At 32.8% G+C, this 26,006-nt stretch overlaps 2 protein-coding genes across 2 annotated transcripts; both read right to left on the bottom strand.

The window, feature by feature from the left end:
- Positions 1–4,012: 4,012 nt before the first annotated feature.
- Positions 4,013–8,842, bottom strand: LOC110018247. The gene is made up of 2 exons (XM_020715511.1): positions 8,389–8,842; positions 4,013–4,308 (listed from the first exon to the last, which is right to left on the bottom strand). Exons 1-2 carry the CDS (start codon positions 8,775–8,777, stop codon positions 4,086–4,088), a joined length of 612 nt encoding a protein of 203 aa, XP_020571170.1. The 5' UTR covers positions 8,778–8,842; the 3' UTR covers positions 4,013–4,085.
- Positions 8,843–14,248: 5,406 nt separating this feature from the next.
- LOC110018201 (shaggy-related protein kinase eta) lies at positions 14,249–26,000 on the bottom strand. The gene is made up of 12 exons (XM_020715441.1): positions 25,880–26,000; positions 24,977–25,063; positions 24,826–24,885; positions 24,477–24,749; positions 24,309–24,383; positions 23,641–23,697; positions 22,081–22,221; positions 21,909–21,959; positions 21,730–21,825; positions 20,967–21,050; positions 15,402–15,503; positions 14,249–14,666 (listed from the first exon to the last, which is right to left on the bottom strand). The coding sequence occupies exons 1-12, from the start codon at positions 25,925–25,927 to the stop codon at positions 14,571–14,573; spliced, it is 1,170 nt and encodes a 389-aa protein (XP_020571100.1). The 5' UTR covers positions 25,928–26,000; the 3' UTR covers positions 14,249–14,570.
- Between the last annotated feature and the right edge of the window lie 6 nt (positions 26,001–26,006).

Raw genomic sequence — 26,006 nt, 5'->3', positions numbered from 1 at the left:
TAATACTAATTCTTATATATAATAATATAATAAATTCTTATATATATCTTATCAAGTTTTTTTCTTGGAACCTCAAATATGTAATCCAAAATTCAAAATAGACAACCCTCTCGGGTTTATTTGTCCATAGTTTTATTGTCAACATAAATAATAACAATAATATAACAATTCTTCCTAAATTTTATTGCAAATAAGATTAAATATCGTTAGAAAAGTGGCATGTGATTGACGAGAAAATATTAAGTTCATCGTTTGGACATACGGACGACGGCGTGGATCGCACCACGTCGTGCATCTAGTGGCATGGTGCAATCCACTCTATCAAGAACATGTCTGATTTACTAGATGTAATGTTTTCTTCCTATCGAAGCACCGGTTTAAAAATTCAATGCAATGCACGTGTGGTTATTGGTAGCTCATATATCTCTCCATCAATATATAAAAAACCAGCTGAGTTGGCCCCTGGCCATGCAGACTTTTCGCTCAACGGTTGGTCGCCTACATGTGCAGACGACCAGACACAATATTTTCTTCTCTTATCCAGTTACAATTCTCATATATTTATTGATTAATTTTCATGATACAGTCAAAACTCTGTAACATAATCTCTCTACTTTAAGAAAAAAATAGTTTATGCCTTCAAGATGTACAGTGGACTGTGTTGACTAGGTTATGTCTCATGATTTTTTCTTTTCCAAGGTTTTCCACATGAAATCTCTAGTGTTTCCACTTCCAATACTTCTTTTACCTATCATAAACAAATTAATTAAATCATGAACTCAATTAAACTATTAATCACCTAATTAAACCACTAATTATCTAACTAAATCATCAACTACAAATTAATAGTAACCCAATTAAAACATTAGTTTTTTATTTCTAATGCGCCTCATTCATGACCTGAAGATGACATGAGAAAAAAAGAATAAGCCGACTAGGAAGGCTTAACTCTTGAAATTCTGACAGTTGTCGTCGGTCTGCTGAGATCGTAGCTGATCACCAGAGTTCGCTGGCAACCACACAAGAAATCACTGTCGATGACCAGCGTTTGCCGAACACCATCATCAACTGTTACAGTTCAGAGTACCCTTACACGGTTACAATTGTGAGGTTATTTCAAATCAGTTGTGATTTCAATATAACTTTGTAATCATGTCTATCTTATTTTAGGAGAAGATTGTATCTCTCAATTTTTAATTTTACAGAATAAAATTCCAGCAATTTTTTAAAATATTATAAATTTATAATTTTTTTTTTCATTTTTTTCAGTTGATTTTCTATCATTCCAATTCAACCCTAGTTTTTTTGAAGATTTGCATATTAATTTACATAGCTAAAACATAAATTTTAATTTTTTACATATGTAACATTTTCTTCTTGCATAAAAATTCGTATTTCAGTCTTTAAAAGTTGAAATAATGATAACAAGGAAGAATTGGATGATATAAATGTAAATAGCAGAGTTTAGATGTTTGATATGTAGACATATAAGAATTAGGTGGTTTGTGTGTAAATGCCCCTAATTCTATTTCATCAATGTCCAAAGGAATAGGAAGAATTGCTTTCCAAATGCTAGTTCATCTTCGATTTATTTCATTAGGGTAATTTTCTAAACATTAGATTTTAGATATACAACACTCAAAATTTATATAAACATTGTTTTTTTTTTTATCTTATTATCTAATTTATGTATTTGTGCATGTCACAGTCAACCGTTGGAGGGCTGATAAAAGTAAATATTACGTCAAGAGTCTTGTGCATGTCAGAGTCAACCGTTGGAGGGCTGATAAAAGTAAATATTATTTTTTTTATCTTATTATCTAATTTATGTATTTGTGCATGTCACAGTCAACCGTTGGAGGGCTGATAAAAGTAAATATTACGTCAAGAGTCTGAACACAAGCCACGTACGGATAATGGTTAAAATCTATTGGATGTCTTTTTTTTTTTCTTTATTCGCTCCTTGCTCCTTTTGGCGGATCGCAGTCGTTGTCCGGACGCAACTTGCGTCCAAACTCCAAACATATTATTTTCTCGTTTTATAGACCTGAATGGGATAGCCATAATCTTCTTTTGCTTTGTGGGCGCATGCATTTTTTTTAAATCCAATATTTCTTATTTAATCACAATAGTTATGACAATCATTTGCATTACAAAATCAAAATCAAATTTACAAATCTGACCCACAGAGATCCTGCAATGCATCCCAAACTACAGAGAATATTATGTACGGAGTTCGTATGCATGTGAAATTTATGTACAATATTGTTACATACTGTTGTAGAAAATGTGTATTTTTTATAACATTGATGTACACAAAGTCCGCACGTATACAAACTCCACACGTAATATTTTTTTTCCAAATCTCGTTCATCAAAACATTATAATCTTGAAAAAAACCAATGCATTTCATCAAAGACCTCTAAGTCACTAATTTTCACTTAAAAAGAAAACATAGAGAATTATACTATTTTTAAATTAGATTTAATCATTAAAATAAATAAATATAAATACAAAAAAATGTAAAAAAATTTATACAAATTTGCCCAATAAGTGACCATACCAACCCTGATAATGAATAATGAAATTTTACAAGATAAATTTAGTCACTCACATATTTTATATCTCTTTTATTAAAATATATTCCATGCAAATCCTAATAGTCATGCCCACTTTAAAATAAAAATATATATAGTCAATTAAATTCATTTGTAATTCACAAAATATCCATAATAAATCTAAACTTTATCTCATAAAATGATTATTTATGATAATATTAAGATCAATAAAAACTCGAAAGAAATCTATGAGAATACACAAAACAAATATATATGTAAAGCTGTCAAACCAGTGTTGTTCGCGAACAGTTCGTCCTCGGCTCGTTAAAAAGCTCGTGTTCGGTTCGTTCGCTAAGTTTTAAAAAATTTAATTGAATAAAAGACTACAAAAAATTATAATAAAACATATAAACTAAAAAGTTATTAAATTATATTTAAATTGTGTTTTAATATAAATAATAAGATTGAAATCTCGCCCTAACTCTTAACATCATACGGTTGAGTGACTAAGGTTTTCAAAACAACTCATTGTTCGCGGACAACACGTGTTCGACTTTGCTAAGCAAACAAACCGAACATGAGCATGATTTTTTTGTTCGAAATATAAATTAACCGAACACGAACATTTACATTTTTTTAATGAGCCAAACATAACCTGAGCTCCGGCTCGCTCGTGTTCGGCTCATTTACCCTCCTGTATATATGATAAGCCTGATTATAAATATAGAACCTTGAAAACACTTAACAGCAGTACACAGTGCAAGCTTGTACAACTAAGCGAAGCCACAAAATAAGATCTTAACCTTCTCAAAATCTACAAATTCTACCAACACAAAAAAATGGTGAACTTCCAAGACCAAAGTTGAATTAATTATGAACAAAATGTATATATAACTGTACAATAACCAGATCATTCATGTAAGAACAAGCAAGCCATTCAAATGAAATTTTTTCACAAATTCCCATAAAAAAAAGGAAATTTACACATACCACAATATTCTTATGGATTTACACATCTAACCCCTAAAGTTTGATAATTATATTTATAGTATTTTGGTGCTATAAATTTATGCATAAAAAAGGTATATTCGACTTTTCAAAAGTTAATAAAAATGACTTTTTTTTTTTTTTATGTGGTGTTAAAAATTTGAATGTTATGAATGTAAATATTAAAGTTTATGCGCCAGATATGTAAAAACACAAGAGTTGTGTGGTATACACGTAAATGCCCACTCCAAAAAAAAAAGGGTTACATATCTAACACTCAAAACTTTGTTTTTTTTACAGTTATATAATCCAAATCTTTTATATCACATCAATCAGTATTATGACTTTTAAATGTCAAATACACATTCATATCACATCAAAAATATCAGTATTATGACTTTTAAATGTCAAATACACATTTTCATGCATAGGTAAGGTGACATATATGAAAAAAATTAAAGCTTAGCTGTTAAATATGTAAATAATAAGAATTGTGCGGTACGTACCCAAAAAAAGGGAAAAAAAAAACAAGGAACAAGCTCAGAAGAATTTGGCTCTGAAAAACCATGGAAGTACTATAGCCAAAACAAGAAGAGACAAGAAAAAATTACAGAAAGACTTACTGATCAAATAGCTGGCTCTAACCTGCAAGTTAGGGTTATTATTAGCATCCAGGCTTGTGCCCTCATTCCATAGCTTCATGAAGCTGCTGTCTTCTTCTCCAACAATATTTTTTGCAGTCAAACCACAGATTTCACAAATCCTGCATTTTATTGACAGCTTTCAGAATATGGAATGCTTCAGGACTACTGTGTGACAGAAAAGTAGCACTTAGGCTGAAAGGAAAATTTTATAAGATGGTGGTGAGACCTGCAATGCTTTATGGCGCTGAATGTTGGCCTTTAAAAGAGAAGCATAAAACTAAGTTAAGCGTTGCATAGATGAGAATGATTAGGTAGCTGAGTGGCTTTACACTTAGAGACAAAATGCGAAATGAATATATCCATGATAGGGTTGGTGTAGCTCCAAAGACGGACAAACTTAGAGAGAGCCGTCTTAGATAGTTTGGTCACATTAGACGTCAACCATCTGATGATCCGATTAGAAGATTAGATGTTTTAGATTCGACTTATGTTAAGAAAAGCAGAAGTAGACCTAGAATGACTTGGGCATATTATATAAAAAAGGATCTTAATTTATTAAAACTAAATGAAAATATGACATTAAATAGAACGCATTGGAGAAACATGATTCATATAGCCAACCCCACTTAGTGGGATAAAGGCTTTGTTTTTGTTTTTGTTATACTTTGTTTAATAAAAAAATAAGCATATTATCACTTATAAGAATGGATGTAATAAAACACAAATTGATTTTTTTAAAAAAGAGATCATCAAAATTATAAAAATTATAAGGTCATTCCAAATGAAAATTTAAGTATTCAACATCAATTTTTAGTTTTGGATTTTAAGATAAATGACTGAAAAATGAAAAATATAATAAAATATTGTCGACAAAATAGAAGAGAGCACTTAAAAGATACAAAAAAATTATTTTTATAAGTAAATTTTAAGATTTTAAGATTTGAGATGTTCATGAAGAAGCTAATACTGTTTGAAATAAAATAATTAATATTATTAAGCAAGTTATAAAAGACACTGAAACACAAAGCAAACTTTTATTAATAAGACAATAGGGTTACAACACAAAGCAACCGGACGCAACATAAAACATAAACGACACAAGCAAACATCTTTAAGTTACATCTTCATCCTCTTCTTCAAGCTTCCTCTTAATCTTACAATTTAATTTCTGTTAAGAAAGTAACCAAGGATAATAGTTGTCGTATCCTACTAACAAATTTTACATCTAGGATTCTTTCAGTTTCCACTACATGTCAAGATTGTTTAAGAAACAAAAGTGTCGTAAATTGTCTTTTAATTATAGTACTACACACTATGCTTTACTTGATATGATATATTCTCTAATGAATGTTATACATATTATGTTATTTTATTGATGCCTTTTCATGTTTTTGTTGGTGCATACACAGGAGACATAAATCCAAAGTTTCATACCATTTAATCTCATTACACAAACACATACACACTCATCACAACAAAAACATTAAATAGCTTAGTTCGGACGTGGGGGGAGAGTACATATCTCATCATTTGAATAACTATTTACAAATTCATGGAATTTATTATTAATTTAGTTGCCCACATACACCTGAGCAAAATGAGATTGTTGAATGTAAAAATAGTCATCTTGTAGAAAGTGTTTGCACTCTCCTAGACACTGCTTATCTTCCACCTCAATTCTGGATGGAAGCTATTCTCCCAACTAATTATCTCATCAATTGATTGCCCTCCAATACCACTCACACAATATCTCCTTTTTAACTTCCACAAACTTGATTATCAACACCTTAAAATCTTTCATGTTTTTGTTTTCCCTAGGAACAGCCACTAGCTTCTCACAAATTTAGCCCAAAGGCTTCCACAAATATTTTTCTTAGCTACAGTCATCATCACAAAGGTTATAAGTGTCATGATATCAGTACTCATAAATTTATTATTTCTAGACATGTTTCCATCATAGAACATCAATTTCCTTATCAACACAAGCCTACATCCTCTTTCATTGATCCCATCCCTACTCATCCTCCATCCCTTCTGATACCAACAAATAACATTCGGTATCCTCCCCTCTCATCTTTTCCTACCACTACCTCCACTTCCTCTACCCATTTCACCAACGCAAACATTTCCCAACCCATACCATCATCTAAAACTACTTTTCCGTCACCTGAAGTCATTCATTAAAAGTCTCCCCCAATTCCCTCCTATCCCGCCCCTCCACAAACCCATCCCAAGATTACAAGATCTAAAAATAGATCTGTCCAACCCACAAAATAGCTCAATTTACAACATCTCACTACACATTACACTCCTACCAATTTTGCTCAACTTATGAGTAGTTCCCACTGGAGACAGGTCGTGTCTGATGAATTTGTGGCTCTCCAACAACAAGGGACATTGGCTTTTGTTCCTTCTCCACACAACCAACACATGCTACAATGCAAATGGATTTTCAAAATCAAACATCACACAAATGGTTCTATTGTCATATTCAAAGCTCGTCTTCTGGCTCAAGGTTGCTCTCAACAAAAAGCCATCAATTATCAAGGACGTTTAGCCCAGTTGCTAAATTTCCTACCATTTAGATGCTTCTCAGCTTAGCTGCTCATGAGAACTAGGATATTCAACAATTAGACATTTCTAATGCTTTTCTTAATGGGACACTAAAGTAAATTGTTTATATGAAGCAATCTCCTGGATTTACATATACTCAAGATCCTAATTATGTTTGAGAATACATAAAGTCATTTATGGGCTCAAACAAGCTCTCGACAATGATACTCCACATTTTGTCAATTCCTTCACACTCAACACTTCAAACTAAGCATTGCTGACCTATCTCTTCTAATCTATAACCATGGTTCTATCATAATTTATCTTCTTGTCTATATTGATGATATTTTTATCACATAAAATTTCAAATCTGTAGTCACCTCCTTAATTAATACTCTCGGTGCACAATTTCATTTAAAATAACTAGATCACGTTTCTCACTTTCTAGGTCTTCAAATTCAACATACTCCTACAGGCTGTTTCATACACCAAACAAATTATCTTACTGATTTACTCAACACCACTAGCATGATCAATTCCAAACATGCTCTCACTCCACAACCTTAAATGCACTCCAACTCATGGTTTATTCATGCATGCAAAAACTCTTGTTCTACATGCTTATGCAAGTGTCGATTGGGTCTGCAATCATCTGGATAGAAAGTCCACAACTGGTTTTTTGCATTTATCTCGGACCTACCTTTCCTTCTTGGTCGGCTAAGAAGCAATCCACATTACCATTGAGGCCGAATACAGAGCTCTAGCCACTACTACAACTGAAATAATTTGGCAAAAACAACTCTAACAAAAAATCACCACCTACAACGATTATTTACCGCGCCAACGCATCTGCAATCTCTTTGGCTCACGACCTCATTTTTCACTCTCGTACTAAATACATAGAGGTGGACCACCACTTCATTAGAGACCACCTAAAACTTGGACAAGTTTCACTTTATCACACCATGTCTGACGATCAATTAGCAGATCTTCTCACCCAATCCCTTTTGATCGCTCGCCATCAAAAGTCACAACCAAGCTGATATCTCAGACAACCAATCATCAACTTGAATGGGGTAATAAAGATAATACCTGCTTCTCTTGGTGTGGTTACCTGATATCCAAGAGCTCCGCGGCTTACAAGGCTTCACTGCTTATTTTGGCACTTTGGGTGTGTTTGGCTACATAATGGATTTAGTGTCAGTAGGATTTAGTACATCCGAATATAATAAATTTATTTTTTTGTTCGATTTATTAAATTTAGATTTAATATGAATCAAAAGCAAAATTCAGATCTTAAATCTAAAATTTCTTAAATCCATAAAACTTAAGAGTTTTTATGTTTGGCTTGATTTACTAAATACAACGGATAGATCCTATTAATACGGCGCTACCAAACACTCCCTTAGGGATTTCTATTGCAGAGTTTATATTCCCGTGCTTATAGTGTATCTTATCCCATTTACCCCTGTAAATAATATATATAAGGAAAATTAGGGCACCTGTAATAAAGCATTAAAGGAAATAAAATTCTAGTTTGTTCTCATGAAAGGCTTCAGCATTACTGATATGAATCCAAGGTCAAGTACCAGATGCATCCACAGCTCATAATCATTAAAAACAAATGGAATGAAATTTCGTTTTACCTATTTCTCTTAACCCTAAACCAAGCCTCGGCGCAGCGGCTGTGCGCAAAGCCCAGATCTCCCTTGCACCCGCACCCGATCTGAATCTGATCCCACCCTTCCGCCGCTGATTCCGCCAACTCCGGGCTCAAATGGCAGATCCGGCAAATCTTATACCCCTCCGATTCCAAATCATCGCTACTACATCCCACTTGAATAGATACACAGGCTAATCTCTCCGCTCCTCCTTCAACAGATACTGCATCGCTTGTTTTCAGCTGCTCATCGTGCTTGAAAACCTTCGCGTCCTCTGCTCCGCAGTCTGCTTTTAATGCGATCGTGACGAACCTCGCCATCGCCGGCGGGGTCTCGCCGGTCGATTCTCCAACGCCGGCGATTCTGCCGGCCATTGCCGCCTCTTACGGCATCGAATCAGGAGGGATTGTTTTCTGTGTGCTCTTCAGCTCGAAATGCAAATATCTCACCAAATATATTCTTGGAAAAAGTTTTTTTTTTAATAAATTTATTTTATTCTTATTAATTTAATACTATTTTAACATTAAATAACTTATTGATTAAGATTAAATTAAAGTTAAATTATTGATTAAGGTTAAATTCAATTTAATAATATTTTAAATAAATTATTGATTAAGAATAAATTTAATTATTGATTAATATTAATTTAATACTATTTTAACACTACATAAATTATTGATTAAGATTAAATTATTGAGGGACATGCCACATAATTCTTATTTATTTACATATCCAACTCCTAAATTTTGATATTTATATATATTTAAGAATATCATTATTACAAATCTTTAAAAACACTTGAATCCTTAACTCATCAAAAATATCATTATTATAAATTTTTTTAAAAGTTAAATACACTTTCTTTAACATAATTTTATGATATCAAAATGTTATAAATAAAAATATCAAATTTTTTGGGTTAGATATATAAATACATAAAAATTGGGTGTATGTATCTAAATTTTCCAATTATTAAAAATTCACAATTCATTATTATATTTTAAGAATATCTAACAATTTAATAGTAATGTTTAAAAATCTAGTTAAATTTATTAATTCAATTTAATTATTATTTTTTTTTACAGTTTAATTATATTGAAAAATCACAAGTGATTGGTGCAATTAAGGGCAGGTAATAGAAGTTGTCTCATCATAATACAAAATGTAATTGGATAACTATAGGAAATATTTTTTTTCATATTTTTCATGGAGATGGATGAATTAAAAGTCATTGGATTTTCTTATATTATTATAATATAAATTTTTTTTTGTGTTAATTCTTATTTATCTGTAAATCAAATCCAAAAAAGAGAGTGTAAGTGAGAAGAAATAGCGATGGAGAGAAGAATGAACAGTAACGAAAAAAAATGTGTCGTGCCTGTCATGTCAATTCTCTTTTATTCATAAAATGATTTCTCTATTTATAAGAGAGATTATATTAATTTGTGCCCTTGTTTCTAAACAGGTTGTATAAGATATTCTTGTCATTTTACATGTACGAGTTTATCGCTCAGCTGCTCTCTGGCTCGTAAGCCTGAGCTTTTTTGGCTTTGATTCGGCAGGACTGATCCGATTGGCTAGGCTTGGTCGGCGTTGTCGGATGAGAGAGCTTTTGGACATTACTGAGAGATTGTGGGGCTAGTTCTTCCCTCATGTCGACTTCTTAGTAGTGGTTAGCTCAGATGCCTTATTATCTCATTTTCGATCAAACGGTTTGTATTTGGATCATTCAATTGTCCTTTTGCTCTTCTCTTGGTCGATCGGCTTTGGCTTTGTTGGCTTTAGTTTTGGACGATTATACTTAGACACACAAATAGGCCTCACACCCTTTTGTTGGTTGGACTTCCCTCATCATATTCTCCTCTAAACCATTATATATCCATCATATTGTTTAAGTACAAATTGACTAGTATCAATTTATATTTATTTCAAATAAATTTAATACTTTTAAAACTTATTAATCAACACTATCAATATCGGGTCTCAAGCCCCCGAATGTGAAGGTAGTTGACAGCCAGCGTAAAATTTATCAAAAAATTATGATATGAATCATTTAAAGTTGTGTGTAAATGCAAGGACGTCCCCTAGAAGCGATGCATTGTATAGTCTGAATACAATAAAAAGTGTGGAAGGGTTGCTACACCGATGTCCGAGTGTAATATCAAATAAGCAAGTGTTTCCACATTATGGACGGATGCATGTAAGAAAATTAGTCCATGAAACAATATTAGGATAAGAACATTGAATATAGGTGTCATCACAGATAAATTAATGGAATTATTTGATATTATGGTTCATAGGAAGATAAATATCTTATGTATTCAATAAATTAAATAAGTTGGTGAAAAAGCTAAGAAAATTGATAGCTTATGTTTTAAACTTTGGTATTCAGATAAGAGTCGCACTAGAAGTTGTGTAGATGTAATTATAGAAAAGAGTTTGAAATATAATTATGTAAAAATTAATAGAATTGGATATCAAATTATAATCTGTAAGATTACTGTTGATACTAAGATTTTTAATGTTACAAGTGATTATGCTCCTTAAGTTGGTTTAGATATATGTTCTAAAGAAAAATTTTAGAATGTCCTAGAAAAATTAATACAAATGATACCTCTTGAAGGAATAATTATTGGAGGAGAATTAAATATACATGTTGGTAGAATGATAGAAGATTTTAAAAATATTTATGGTGACTGTGATTTTGGAGTGACTAATGAAAAAAGTAGAACCATATTAGATTTTGCTTGAGAGTATGATTTTGTAATTACTAATACTTTATTTAAGAAAATATATGAGCATACTATTATTTAAAATAATGTATCTAATAAAACACAAATTGATTATTTTCTTATGAGAAGAAGAGATTGTCGAGAATGTAAAGATTGTAGTCATTCCAAGTGAAAATTTAACATTCCAAGTGAAAATTTAAATACCCAACATCACATCGACTATTAGTTTTGGTTTTTAAGATCAAGAGTTGTAAGATAAATAATACTAGAAATCATTGTCATAGAATTAAATGAGGGTACCTAAAAGGCACAAATAAAATTATTTTTATGAATAAACATCAAGATTTTAAGATTTGAAATGTTCATGAAGAAATAAATTCCATGTAGGATAAAGTAACAAACACTATTAAACTCTTGGAAAAAGATATACATGAAGAATCAAAAGAAAAAGTTTTTATAAATAAAAATAATTGGTGATGGAATAATAACATGCAAGAAAAGATAAAATATAAGAAGTTATGTTAAAAAAATTGATTTAAATGTAAAAACTTAGCGAACCGAGAAAATATAAAATGGTTCGTATATAGTCTAAGAGAATAATCAGTGACGCTAAAAATTCTACTTTTAGTGATATTTATGATAGATTGGATACTAAAGAGAGTGAAAAGTATATGTATAAACTAACCAAACAAAGACCAAACAAAGAGAAAAGAAAAAGAAAAGTAAAGATTCAACTCAAGTAAAGTGTATTAAAGATGGAAATCAAAATGTGCTTTTCTTAGAAGAATATATTCAACATAGGTGGGTGAGCTATTTTTTATTAACATTTTAATGAAATTTCTGAAGATACGATCAACCTTAGTGATCTTAATATCGTTAATAATAATAATATATTTTATTTTTGCCAATGCATTAGTTAAAAAGAAGTTAAGATGCTTTAAAGAGAACCCAAATGGAAAATCAATAGGACATTATTATATCCACATTGAAGTGTGGAAATATTTAGAACATTTGGGAGTTTATTGGCTTACTAAATTCTTTAATATTATTTCAAAAATTAAAAAGATGTCTGAGGATTGGGGGAAGAGTATTTTAGTCCTCATTTTTAAGAATAAAGGGATGCATACGACTGTGTCAATTATAGAGAAATTAAGTTGATGTGTTATACTTTAAAATTGTGGGAGACAGTAATTGAACATAGGTTAAGACGTGATACAAAGATTTCTCATAATTAGTTTGGATTTATGTCAAGGATGTCCACTATGGAAGGTATACATTTATTGAGAGGTTTGATGGAGAAGTACAGAGAGAATAAGAATGATCTAAATATAATTTTCATTGATATAGAATAAGCTTATTATAAAGTTCCAAGAGAAGTCTTTTCGAGAGAGTTCTGGAGAAAAAAAGTCTTGATATGACTTATATTCACGTCATTAAAGATTTGTATACTAGATATGCTACTTGTTTTTAAACAAAAGGAAGATTGACCAAGTATTTTCCTATTTTCGTTCGATTACATCAAGGATCAGCTTTAATCTTATATCTTTTTACAAAAGGATGTACCTTGGTGTATGTTTTCGCTGATGGTATCCTTCTCATAGATAAGACTAGAAAAAAAGTTCAGAAAAAAAACTTGAATTATGGAGGTCTACATTAGATTCTAAAGGCCTTCGTTTGAGTAGAACTAAACTGAATACATAGAATGTAATTTTAGTAGTAGTAGCTCTAATGACAGAGTTGTAACTACGAGTGATCAAATCATTAAAAGGAGGGAACATTCTAGATATCTCAGGTCTATTGTTCAGAGTGATGATGATATAAATGGGGACGTTATTAGTAGAATTCAAGTTCGTTGGTTGAAGTGGAGGAATGCTTCAGGTCTATTATGTGATAGAAAAGTACCGTTTAAACTGAAAGGAAAAATTTATAAGACGGTGGTCGCACCTGCAATGCTCTATAACACAGAATGTTGGCCTTTAAAAGAGAAACATAAAACAAAGTTAAATGTTGTTGAGATGAGAATGCTTAGGTAGATGAGCGACTTGGCACTTAGAGATAAAATGTGAAATGAATTTATCTATGATAAGTTTGGTGTAGCTTCAGTGGCAGAAAAATTTAAAGAGAATCATCGTAGACACTTTGGTCAAATTAAACGTCGATCATCTAATGATCTGGTTAGGAGAGTAGACGTCTTAACTTCGACTGATGTTAAGAAAGGTAGAGGTAGACCTAAAAAAACATGCGCATATTGTGTAAAAACAGACTATGATCTATTAGAATTAAATGAAATTATGAAACTCAATAGGACATAATAGAGAAAAAGGATTCATGTACCGTCCCCACTTAATTGGTTAAAAGCTTGTTATTGTTGTAAAACTCATTTAATCATTTTTCTATAAGATATTTGATGTTTCATTATAATTTTAAAATTACTTCAAAATTAATTATTCTCAAATGGCTCATGTAAAGGTGAAGCCATAAATGTTTTATTAACTATTTAAAAATTTTGATGTTACTTATCTCTGACACTTGAGTGTCATGGGTACATTAAAAAATAAACACATAAAAAAGATATATTCAACTTTTAAAAAAATTAATATTATTGATATTTTTGTGTAAGATTAAAGATTTGAAAGTTAGAAGGGCAAATATTAAAATTTAGATATTATATACATACATAAGAATTGTCTGAAAAAATGTAAAATTATCATTTTATAATATTATTACCTTGAATTAATATCATTTTTTTCTTTCATAATAATAACGAAGCCGGTTCGAGATCAGCTTCAACTTACAGAATCAAGCACTTGCTCGAGCTCAAACTCGATTAATTAATCAACTCAAGCTTTGAGCTTAATTGTCTGGTTGGGTGAACTCTGTTCTGACAACTTTTTGAAAAAGCTACAACTGAAATCTGCATTTTCCCACTACTCCTAGCTAAGTACAGTTACAACTTTCTAGCAGCGATCTGGCTTTCATAGATTTGGAACTTGAACTAAAGGAAAGAACACGTGCCATATAACATAGCTGCATAATCTGGAAATGGGCTAACTGAACATTTTCTTTTTGTTTTTAATATAAAAAATTTACATATAACATAAAACAAAAGCACATGCAACTAAAAACAACAATAGCACCCCAAAAAGGGGAAAAAATGCAAATACAATTTGTTGTCTTAAATAATAATACAACATTACAGGTTCCACCACCATAGTCCACTCCCCAAATCATCTAAAATAATTTTTTTAAAAAATAAAATGCATCCTATTTTTACTGGGCAAATATACAAGAGGGTGGGGAAGAATGAGGCACAAAAACTTGGGCAGGAATTCATCTGCTATACAACTAAGGTTTATGAAAAAATCAAAGGGTTATATAATTGCCCTTTGGATCTTAACATAATCCCACATCAAAAAGACAAAAAAAAATTGAATTTCAGGTACCTGAAGGGTGAAGAATAGTGAGACCAGCCTGCCTTCTCACATGTTCAGGTATCAGCTTGCTGACAAGCTCTAGTGATGCGCCTGCTAACTGTGAGATATAGAAGGTTTTGCATAATTAAGAAGATAAATTATTGTTTATTTTCCCAAAGAAATAAGTTATCATATAAATGGGACTACAAAAATTGCTGCAAACAACTCAATTTGTTTTATTTTAAGATACAATTGTAACATTCACCAACAAATTTAGATAAATTGCAGAAGAGTCAAAATAGTCTGGGGATTAATTTGCACTTTTTATAGACTCTGAGACTAAAATAATCTCATGTAAATAGTCTGGGGATTAATTTGCATTTTTCTTGTCATTTCAGAAATTAAGCTGCTACATAAACATAAATACTAGACTTGAAACATTGCTATTTACAAAAGTAGCACACTCTCCCCTTATCAAATTCTCACTGAGATATCAAAATTCACAATGCATTTTTATCAAATTTCCAATAGTTTGATTCTGACACACATAAATGCATCAATTAGGTAGTTCAAAAAAATCACTTGGGTGCTATTTTGTAAATAACAAATGTATCCAGTTTGATGAATGTAATTATCCCTAAAATTGGTTTGTTAGATATATAATACATAACAATCAAGCCATAAATACATGCAAATCACACTTGATAAAAACTGGACAAAATCATCAAACTTAGAAACAAAGACTTATCTTTCCGGTTCAGATGAAGGCATCTAAAGCATAACTAATTGTGCATTTTATAAACATGAGAAAAAATAAACAGGTGGAGGATCAAAAGTTTAAAAAGCAACGTACTTCTTGTTTAAAGTTAAAAAGCGGGGGGAATGGCCTGCCATTTGGTAATCGAGCGTTGGGCTCTCGTAGCTCATCAAAGAAAGGGTGGGCGCATGCTTCAAGCTGCAAATAAAAAATGGATAATACATCAATAGCTGACAAAATGAAATATTATCCGATCCAACAAAGTTTAAATTTTGAAGACATTTCTTCTTTTTTTTTCTTTTATTCTATTAAAAAAGGAAGTTACAAATTTGCATCATTATCGTGTTGAGTTGTTCTACAGCCTAATTGACATGCAACTTCAAATGTTGAATAATCGTTTCTCTGAAGCAAATGCCAAGTTGCTTATTTGTATAGTTTGTCTAAATCCAAGTGATTCATTCTCAACTTTTGATAATGTTAAACTAATTCGTCTTGCCGAGTTATATCCTCAAGATTTTTCTACAGTTGAGTTTGTAGCTCTCGATTATCAGTCATCCACTTATATTCTTTACAATAACTCTAATGATGATTTCTTATTTTTTAGATGCACTGCAGATCTTTTGAAATAGTTTGTTAAAGCTAAGAAGGATTGCGTGTATCCTCTCATTTACAAACTTATTACGTTATCATTAATTTTACAAGTTGCTACAGCTACAGCTGAGAGAGTTTTTTCTGCAAAGGAGATTATCAAACATCGATTATGTAGTTAAGTGAATGATGACTGTCTCAATGATTGTCTTATACCATACATTGAGAAAGAGGTATTTGACTTGATTATCAATGAACCTATCATGCAGTATTATCAATCATTGCAAAAAAAAACTGAAAATTTTGTAATTATTATCATTATCTTATTGAGAATATACATTCTTCTTGAATCTAACTCTTGTGATAAAAGTAAGTTCAGAAGATGTGCTGAGCAGTTTTTTCTGTATAACTTATTGCAAGATGGTCTCAACTTTTCTTATTAACTTCTATTTTGGGATGTCATATGTTCCAAGCCAATTTTTGTCTCTAATATACTTCTTTCTACATTGCTATTTAACATTTACTTTATTTTCCATATATTCTACTTTTCTTTAGCCGTTTATAACAATGGTTACCTCTTCCTCCTGACAATGAATTCAAAATAAAACTTGGAGGAGCAAATATTGAATGCCGTATCATGTCTTATTCAGGGTTAAAAAAATTGTTCAAGTAGAACTCGCTAACTTCTTGTCAAAAGGATGATGCTAGCAATCCTCAGCATCACAGAAAACTTCTAAAATACGATATAATTTTTTTATGTTAATTTTTTTCACTATATTTGCCTACATTGATTTGATTTCTCTCTACATCATCAAAACAAATGATAAAATTAAATTACTAAGCCAAAATTTTCTAACTATGGCTTTAGAATGACTATAAAATACTAGTACAAGGTTTGCATATTTATTTTTTGAATTAAGAATATTGATTTGAGATGATAAAAAAATAATGGAGCATTTACATGCACGCCACATAATTCTTTTGTATTTACATATCCAACATCTTAACTTTTATACTCACCTGCATAACACTCAAATTTTTAACACCACATAATAAATCTGCCCCCATGAAAAGAAAGGTTGGTTCCGCCCTAGATGGTAGGTATGTGAATGTTCCATTTAGAAATTGAACGTTATAGTACAAAGACATAAAAACACCTTAACTTTTATATTCACCTGCATAACATTCAAATTTTTAACACCACATAATAAATCTGCCCCCATGAAAAGAAAGGCAGGGTTCCGCCCTAGATGGTAGGTATGTAAATGTTCCATTTAAAAATTGAACGTTACAGTACAAAGACATAAAAACAACCATATACACTAAACCTTTAGCCCCCAACCACTGTTAAGCAGACGAAGCTCCAAGAATGAGGATCAGGACGAGGGATGTATTTTAAAGCCATTTCAGAACTTACTGCAAATATAACGAGTCAGCTTTTCCTTTAAAAAACTAAATAAATAAAAGCAAGTTTATAAGAAACTTTGAAAAAGTTTTGAAAGCTTTACAGAGCTATTTGACGAACAACATTTGAATTTTCAGGCCAGAAGATGATCTTAAACTATAGATGATGAGTCGAATCAACCCTATAAAAGAAAGCTAGAACAGCCCTCATAACACCACAATAAAAAAAAACCGAAGTCTATAGGATCAACACAAACACACTCCCTCTCTTTTGTAAGGCACTTGAGTGTCACCCCCGACTGTGGCTCATGATTCTTGTTCCGTGGGCATCCCCTATTTGAGTTTTTTGTACCATCGTGGTTGTAACATTGCGGTGTGGCACTCCATTTATGTTGCTCCTATTAGCTCATTTTAAAACATTTCTATCTAGGACCCGTTGCGGTAATTTCATAGTTTTCCCCAATTCTCACAGTCTCCGAAGATGAAGTGATGCTCGAATCTTTGGCTCTAACCCTTTCATGAAATTGTCTTCCAGCACTTCATCTGACATCCCTCCCAAATTATTAGATAGCATCTCAAATTTTTCATATATTCCATGACGATCCCTTCCTGAAAAAATGCAAAAAACTGCTCACACAATTTACCTTCTCAAGTAATTTTGAAACGCTCCAACAATTGATCATTGATTTCTTCAAATATTCTAATTGGTTGATTTTGTTCTCTCCATGGATACCACGCTAGAGCCTTCCCATCCAAACATAAGATTGTCGTCATCAATTTCTCTTCATCTATCAACTCATTAACAACAAAATACCTCTCCATATGATAAACCCAACCATAGGCATCCTCTCCTACAAAGATTGGCATTCTCAATGTCTTTATGTGCGAGTCTCCGCCCAATTCACTTTCATGAATTTCATTCCCCCAATGACGCAGGGATGGGTTTCACTTCCTTGACCCACATTAGTTTCCCTTCTTCCTGGCATAATCAGCTCGCCCATCCCATAAACTTCATAATCATCTTCTGCCTAGAAGGTTGTTGCAACAAAAGGCACTCATGTTGTTGAATGTAGCCCTCTGTCGGGGTCCCACCAACCATGATCCCTTATTCCGGGTCGAAATCCTTCAAATCAATCATCTCCCACCCTGAATCTCCTGTCGTCCTATTTTGCCTAGTGCCTCTCATTCCAATAGACCGAATGTCGTTTAACTCCTTTCAATTCCTAACGCCAGAGTCCACATCCCATTCCTTCACCCGATCAAGCAAATTCGTATCCACCAAATGTAGGAATGTCACACAAATTCTTCTGATTGCTGCCACTCGCGTCCATTACAGATGCTATCGCTCAATTCTGCTGCAGACGGAGAGGGGTCTGTGTGGGACTCGGTAATCTTCTTTATCATTTCTTCAAGGGTTGCGAACCACCCCTCCATGGCTGAGAAATGCTCCTCTATTCCATATCTAATTCGATTGACATATTTCATTAGTTTTTCCTTCAAAGCATCCACTTTTTTTGCCGCCATGGCTCCTTGTACTGTTTTGAAACTCCTTTACCCTGAAATTACGAGATTCAATATTTTTTAAAACGGGTTTGGCAGTCATGGAACTTTGGAAACCGCGATCCTAAAATTCTTGCACGCAAATCGATGCAAATATTGCAAACTAAATTCATGGACGTTGCAAATCTCGATCACTAATTTCCCCGCACGAATGACACAAAACTCCCTTACGCCACAATCCTGATCGCATATGTCAATTAAGAGAAACGTGGAACTCATGTAAGTTGTGATTTGTTGTCTATACACCATGATATGGTGTTTATAAGCAACAATCCCACATGTTGGCTTCCCCCGTGACTGTAGCATTACCTGTATGTCGCTATCCCCCTGACTAACTCTAATCGCGACTGACTTGTGAAGGAACACTACCTGAATGTCGAGATCCTCACCAACAAGCTCGAATCACGACTCGTGAAGCGGTGTCGAAGGAATGTCGCAACAACTGCATCCACGAGCCTCGGAGAGGAAGATGGAAGTTTTGGGTTTCTATATGTAACAAGCCCCAACGTTCGCTTCCTAGGTGTATGAAATCTTGTCAGTCTTCACAGATGCAGAACACGATCCCTTCATCCCCATACCAACGAGCTTAACTCGCAACTGTATCACAAACGTTTGGGTCATTCTAAGTCGCGATCCTTTCTCCTCCCAAACGACCGTAACCCCGTCAGTCTTCTCCAGCTCTTGATCTGATCGACCTGGACGCCCCGATTTGCAACCCCTTCCTCTTTGTTTCTTTTTTTTCCAAGATGGATTGCTCTGATACCATTTGATATCATTTAATATTTTATTGCAACAACATCAAACATTTAAGAAAAATACAGAGATAAGCACCCACAATTGAAGAGATGGGTGATCTCTCCCAATTCCTACATTTCGAGAGATATCAAATCCCTCCCAAACCGTAACCCCAAGATACATAACCCAATCTCATACATAACCCTAATTCTAAACATATTAATCTTATTAATGACAAAAGGCTGAATTGCTCGTAGGCTAATAAAAGACAAATTCATCCCTAAGTGTTCCTCCCATATCATGAAATACCATTTATATTACAAATTCTAGCTCTCATTCCTCTCCAACATTAAACTTTCAAAATCATCAATAATAGAATTTAGGGGACATTTGCATATATACCAACCAATTCTTATGTATTTACATATCTAGCACCTAAACTCTACCTATTACATTTATACCGCCCAAATCTTTCCTATTAACACTCTATTAACTTTTAAAAAGTGAAATACGCATTTTCATACATAAGTGGCATATATATAAAAATTAAAATTTAGGTGTTAGATATGGAGATACATAGGAATTAAGTGGCATGCATGTAAATGTTCCTAGATTTTATAGTGGTTCCCACTTTTCTAGTGTTTCAAGTCATGTACACAGTAACATTTGCTTCCTCATGTTATTAACATAGTATTATTGGTCACCTTCTAATAATTACTGCAAGAGAGAGAGAGAGAGACAGAGAGAGAGAGAGAGAGAGAGAGAGAGAGAACTTTCTTGAACTAGATACCTAATTATGATGCTTCGATTATAATCTTGTTACTCTTCTAAATTTGTACTTCTTAAACTCCCACAACATTTAAAAGAGTTCAACATTAGTGAGAAGAATCTTCCTACAATCTCTTGCCGAAGAATAAGTCACAAGCATGTTAGTAAAGTAGAATTAGCCAACGAAACTCAGTCCAAGAACTACGACTCCTTTAAATTAGTTGAACTACATCAATTTACATACATACTGAGACATAGCGCACAGTGATTGCAAGCAACAATCCAACAAATTAGAAACAATAAATTTGAAACCAATAACTTTTTGAGGGCATTTACATACATACCGTTCAATTTACATATTTGCATATCTAACACCCAAATTTTATTTTTTACATTTATATCATCCAAAACTCTCATATTTTATTTTTTACATTTATATCATCCAAAACTCTCATATCACATTAAAAAATACCACTAGTTTAACTTGTAAAAAGTGAAATACAGCTTTTCATGAATAGGTAAGGTGGCATATAAGTAAAAACTGAAGTTTAGGCGTTAGATCTTTCATCAAAATGAACAAAGCATATAACAGTTGTGATTACTCACAGCAGTGCAACGAAGACTTGGAGAATATTGAAGAAGCCTTGATGCAAGATCTATAGCTTCTGGAGGCATTCGTTTATGAAAAACCTGAAATTAAAAAAAAAGAAAAAACATAATAAAGCATAGATTTTTTATATCAAAAATAGTTACAATTTTGTCTCGTTTATATGTAGATGTATTCTGCAACAATCAACACAAATTCTCTTGCCACATCAATAAGCTGAACGACTTATGGTCACAAATAGACTTGACCAAGTCTTTCCCAAACGTTGGAGTAAAACAGAAGAGATTGGCCTTTTTTACAAGATTAAATTGGGAAATTTACATATGTAGCACAAAATTCTTATATATTTACATATATCACACCAAAACTTCCATATGTACATACATAGCACTTTGTTGCTTTAAACCTATGTATGAAAAATGCAATCAAATGCAGTCATTTCAATCCTTCTCTCAATATTACAAAAGCCATAAATAAAAAGGGGCATTTACATACACAGCACACAATTCTTATACATTTACATATGCTACACCTAAACTTCCATATTTAGACCTGCAGCACCCAAATCTTTAATATCACATCAAAAGTGGCATTATTGCCACGTTTTAAAAGTGAAATACACATTTTTATGCAAAGGTTTAAACCAGCAAAGTGCTATGTATGTAAATATGAAAGTCTAGGTATGAGATATGTAAATAAATAAGAACTGTGTGCTATGTATGTAAATTTATCAAATAAGAAACAGAAGAAGAGAGCACACACCTTATGCCAAGGATGAGCTTTTATCTGAGGAAACCGAAATTCAGTGTAGTTTGGATTCATGCATCGAATTTCTTCTCGAGTTGGAGTGCCAAGAACCTATAAATATTTAGTAATCCAGTCTAGAAGTCAGTAAATCAATATAAATTAGAATATAAACAGATGCGAATTCAGTCACATACCTTAATTATCTCAACCAGTTGATCAACAGCACTTTCACCCGGAAAGAGCGGCTAAAGAAGACGCCAAAAGAAAATGTGTAAGAAATGTGAAAAAGAGACTTATTTAAATGAATTTGCCACAGAATTATGCAAATATATTCTAAGGTTCTGCAAATTTAATTAAGTTGCATACCTGACCGAGTAACAACTCAGCAAGAACACATCCTGCAGACCATATATCGATTGATGAGGTATATTCCACTGCACCAAATATGAGCTCAGGAGCTCGGTAATATCGAGAGCAGATGTAAGATATGTTAGCCTCTCCTTTTACCTAAAACAATTAGATTGGGATAAGGCTAACGTGATGACAGAGACAATGAATAATTAAGGTTATGCAAAAGCAATTCCAGAAGCAAATAAAATTAAATAATTACAAAAATGATATCAAAATCTAATATCACTGTTCAATTTGTAAAAACCTTCTGAGCAAACAAACAAAAAAAAAGATGTATATATTCTATGTAAATTACAGAATGGAGTAGGAACTATAACATGACCAAAAACCATTGAAATTTAAGCTCAAAGAAGAACTGCTTGGTTTGCAGGAAAGTTAAGAGAAAGCTTAATATATTGCAATGGATGGGGAAGATGTTATAGAACAGTTTATATGCACACAAGATACAACTACAAGCTAAACTTGAATTTCAGGCTAAAAGTCATCGATGGCTTAAGACACGCAAGGATTCAAGACTTGGGGTAATGATTTAATTTTTTACATGTAATATAATGTTAATAAATTAAACATAAAAAAAGTTTTAATAAATATTTATTAACTTCTTTATTTATATATTTGTTAACACAGTATTTCATGAGTTCTTGGGATTTTGGCTGATACCTAAACCTGCCAAATTGAGAATTTTAAGTCATACTGTTGAAACCTAATTTTCATGGTCTCAGAACAACTCCAGCTGAAACCTAACTAATTCTACCTTTTCGGATTGGTTTCAGCCAAATGTAAAAAACTGTACATTCAATGGATTCATGTAAGCTGGAGTTTTTTTATTAGAAAGATTTACATGCATATTATCAATCAAGAATAATGAAATCAGAGAGAATTATGAGTTTCCTTCTTTGAATTGCCGGCTTAAATTCCTTACTTTTATTGCACATATTTTTTTTCCTTTTAACTGAATATTTAAATTAGTAATATGTATTATTCAGCTACCTAAAATAGATTATACAGATTATTATGTACCTAAAACAGATTGTACAGACTATTACAGACTATTATTTATTGGAATGAAACCAAGGGAAAAGGCATTCAGCCTATTCACTCAAATATTGACACATATCACTCAACTAAACTTCAATTTTTACAAACATGCCACCTTACCTATGTATGAAAAGGTGTACTCATTTTTTAAAAGTTAAAAAGGTGATATTTTTTACGTGATATGAAAGATTTGGGTGGTATAAATGTAAAAAGTAAGGTTCAGTTGTCACATATGTAAATACATAGTAATTGGGAGGTATGAATGTAAATGCAACTTTTTATTTTCAAATTTCACATGGAAAATGGAAAGTGAAGATTTCCCATTTCTTCTACAGATTTAGATCACTCAATTATCCTGAGGTATTACGTATAGGCATGCAGTTGACACAAACAGTCAACACACACAGTATGCAGAAATATAACAATCAGATATAAAAGTGCAGAGGTTATGAACCTAATCAATAATAACATACATACCAACACCTTTGCGCTCCCAAAATCACAGAGCTTAACTTGGTGAGTAAGAGGATCAACCTGCAAGAGACCAAATTAATTCCATCAAGAAATGCATTGGCAAAAAAATAAATAAATAAATAAAACAAAAACTGAGGGAAATTTACCTACATACCTGATAATTTTTATATATTTACATATCTAACACCTAAGCTTTAAATTCACATTTATAACACCGGTGTCATAAACCTATGCATAAAAGGTATGTTTCACTCTTAAGAAGTAAGCAAAAGTGGTATATTTTATCTGATATTAAAGCTTTGAGTGCTATGCATGTAAATATTAATGTTTAGGAGATAGATATAAATACATAAGAATTTTGTGGTATGTATGTAAATGCCCCAAATAAAATGAAGATCAACATACATAACACTCAATTTTATTGTATTTACATATCTAACATCTAAACTTTAACTTTTAAACATAGCCCAACTTATCTATGCATGAAAAGGTGCATTTCACTTTTTAGAAGTTAAAAAAGCGGCATTTTTAATATGATATGAAAGATTTTGGCAATAAAAATGTAAAAAGTAAATTTTATGTGGTAAATATACAAATACATTAAAATTGGGTGGTATGTATGTAAATGCCCCCAAAAAAATGCTGAGTAACTTAATGCCATAAAATCATACCAAAAGGTTTTGGGGCTTCACATCCCTATGGCAAACTCCTGGAACAGTATGAATGTATGCTAACCCCCTAAAAATCTACAGAAAGAAATCACAGTTAGCAAGAGAGGTTAAAAAATCTACGAATAATCAAAAAATTGTTTCAACAAAAGCAAGATAAATAACACGCACCTGATACATATAAAGCTTCACATAGATAAGAGGCATTCGTTGATTCGCGCTGCTGTAGTGTTTCAGAACACGGTAAAGGGATTCAGGGACGTATTCCATTACCAGATTGAGAAAAAGTTCGTCTTTATTGGTAGTGGAGAAGAAGCAGTGCTTCAGGGATATCACATTTGGGTGGTCCATCGATCGCATCAACTGAAGCTCGCGATTTTTGTATCTTCTATCCTGCAAGACCTTCTTTATGGCTACAGTCTCCCCTGTCTCCAAACATTTCGCCTGTAAAGACGGTAGAAGAGATTGAAAAATCTACCAGAAGATCTATGAAGATCTATCCACAGATTAAGGATCGCACCTGGAAGACAATCCCGAAAGATCCGGTTCCGACAACACGTTCGGCCATGTAGCTTACGGTCTATTATAATTCAAAATATCCAGTTAGGGGACCAATGTGTTCACACTCTAAGCTAATTTGACTCCGATTGAATCAGTGAGCTATTGTTTACCTGTTTAGCTTCTCCATTCTTTCCTCCAATGGTGGTTGAGATGATATGTCCAGTGACAGGACCATTCCCTTCCACAACAGAGGTTTCCTGAAATTATTTTCAATATTTTACACAGATTACCGAAAGCACATGATAGAATGAAACAAAGAATCAGTATTATTATAAGATCTGAAATGGTAGATGGAAACAATGCTCCCTGCAGCAGTAACGAACACAGACACCATTCCCCGGGATCCAAAAAATCGAGAAATAGAACACAGCAGAAGAACTTCAAAAAGAATGGCAGCTGCAGACGGGTGGCCTTCAGCAAGCACATAGAGGAGATTGGGGCTTTGTCAGAGCAATTTAAGTTCAAACAGTCGAAGATGAAACAAGTAGCCCTCTTGGCAAGCAAAAAACCTTGCATGCAACCAAGATTCATCGACAAAAGGATGACCAGGAGAAGCTTAAGAAAATTTTCACCAAACTATAAGCAAATCTAAAAAATCAAAACAAAAATCTAGGAATCAGCAGATAACGCAGAATCGCAAGTCAAAGCAGACTAATCAAAAACACACACAATCTAACATCCAACAAAACCCAGAACCGTAAAAGTCAAGTAAATATCCAACTATAGAGAGATGACCCAAACAAACAAAAGATCCAAAATAGAAAGAGGATCGCAAATTTTCTCAATCTCCCAAACACACAAGCCGAACAGCCGATCTAATCAATGGATGCGAAGAAAAAACCGCTACAAGTCTCCCAAATCACCGCCAAACTGCAAACGAGGGACGCAATCTACCAGAAGAGCATCCACGAAGCACAAGATAAGAGAAGCTAGCATGCTTCTCAAGCAGCCTCACAACACCCGGATCTGAACAGCCAAAAGTGCAAAAACAGTTCGAGCTGGCCGGAATATACCTTCTCCTCCGCCATCTCCGGCCGATGATCTTCAACCCTCAGCGCCATCTCACCCTCCTGAGCAGGATGCGACGACAAGGTGAAGCTCCCCCCACCTAACCTCTCTCTCTCTCTCTCTCTCTCTCTC

The sequence above is a fragment of the Phalaenopsis equestris genome, unplaced genomic scaffold, assembly GCF_001263595.1.
Source record: "Phalaenopsis equestris unplaced genomic scaffold, ASM126359v1 Scaffold000006, whole genome shotgun sequence".
In the NCBI taxonomy this organism is placed as follows: Eukaryota; Viridiplantae; Streptophyta; class Magnoliopsida; order Asparagales; family Orchidaceae; genus Phalaenopsis; species Phalaenopsis equestris.
The sequence above is the reverse complement of the archived record's forward strand: the minus strand, read 5'-3'. Positions and strand labels throughout refer to the sequence as shown.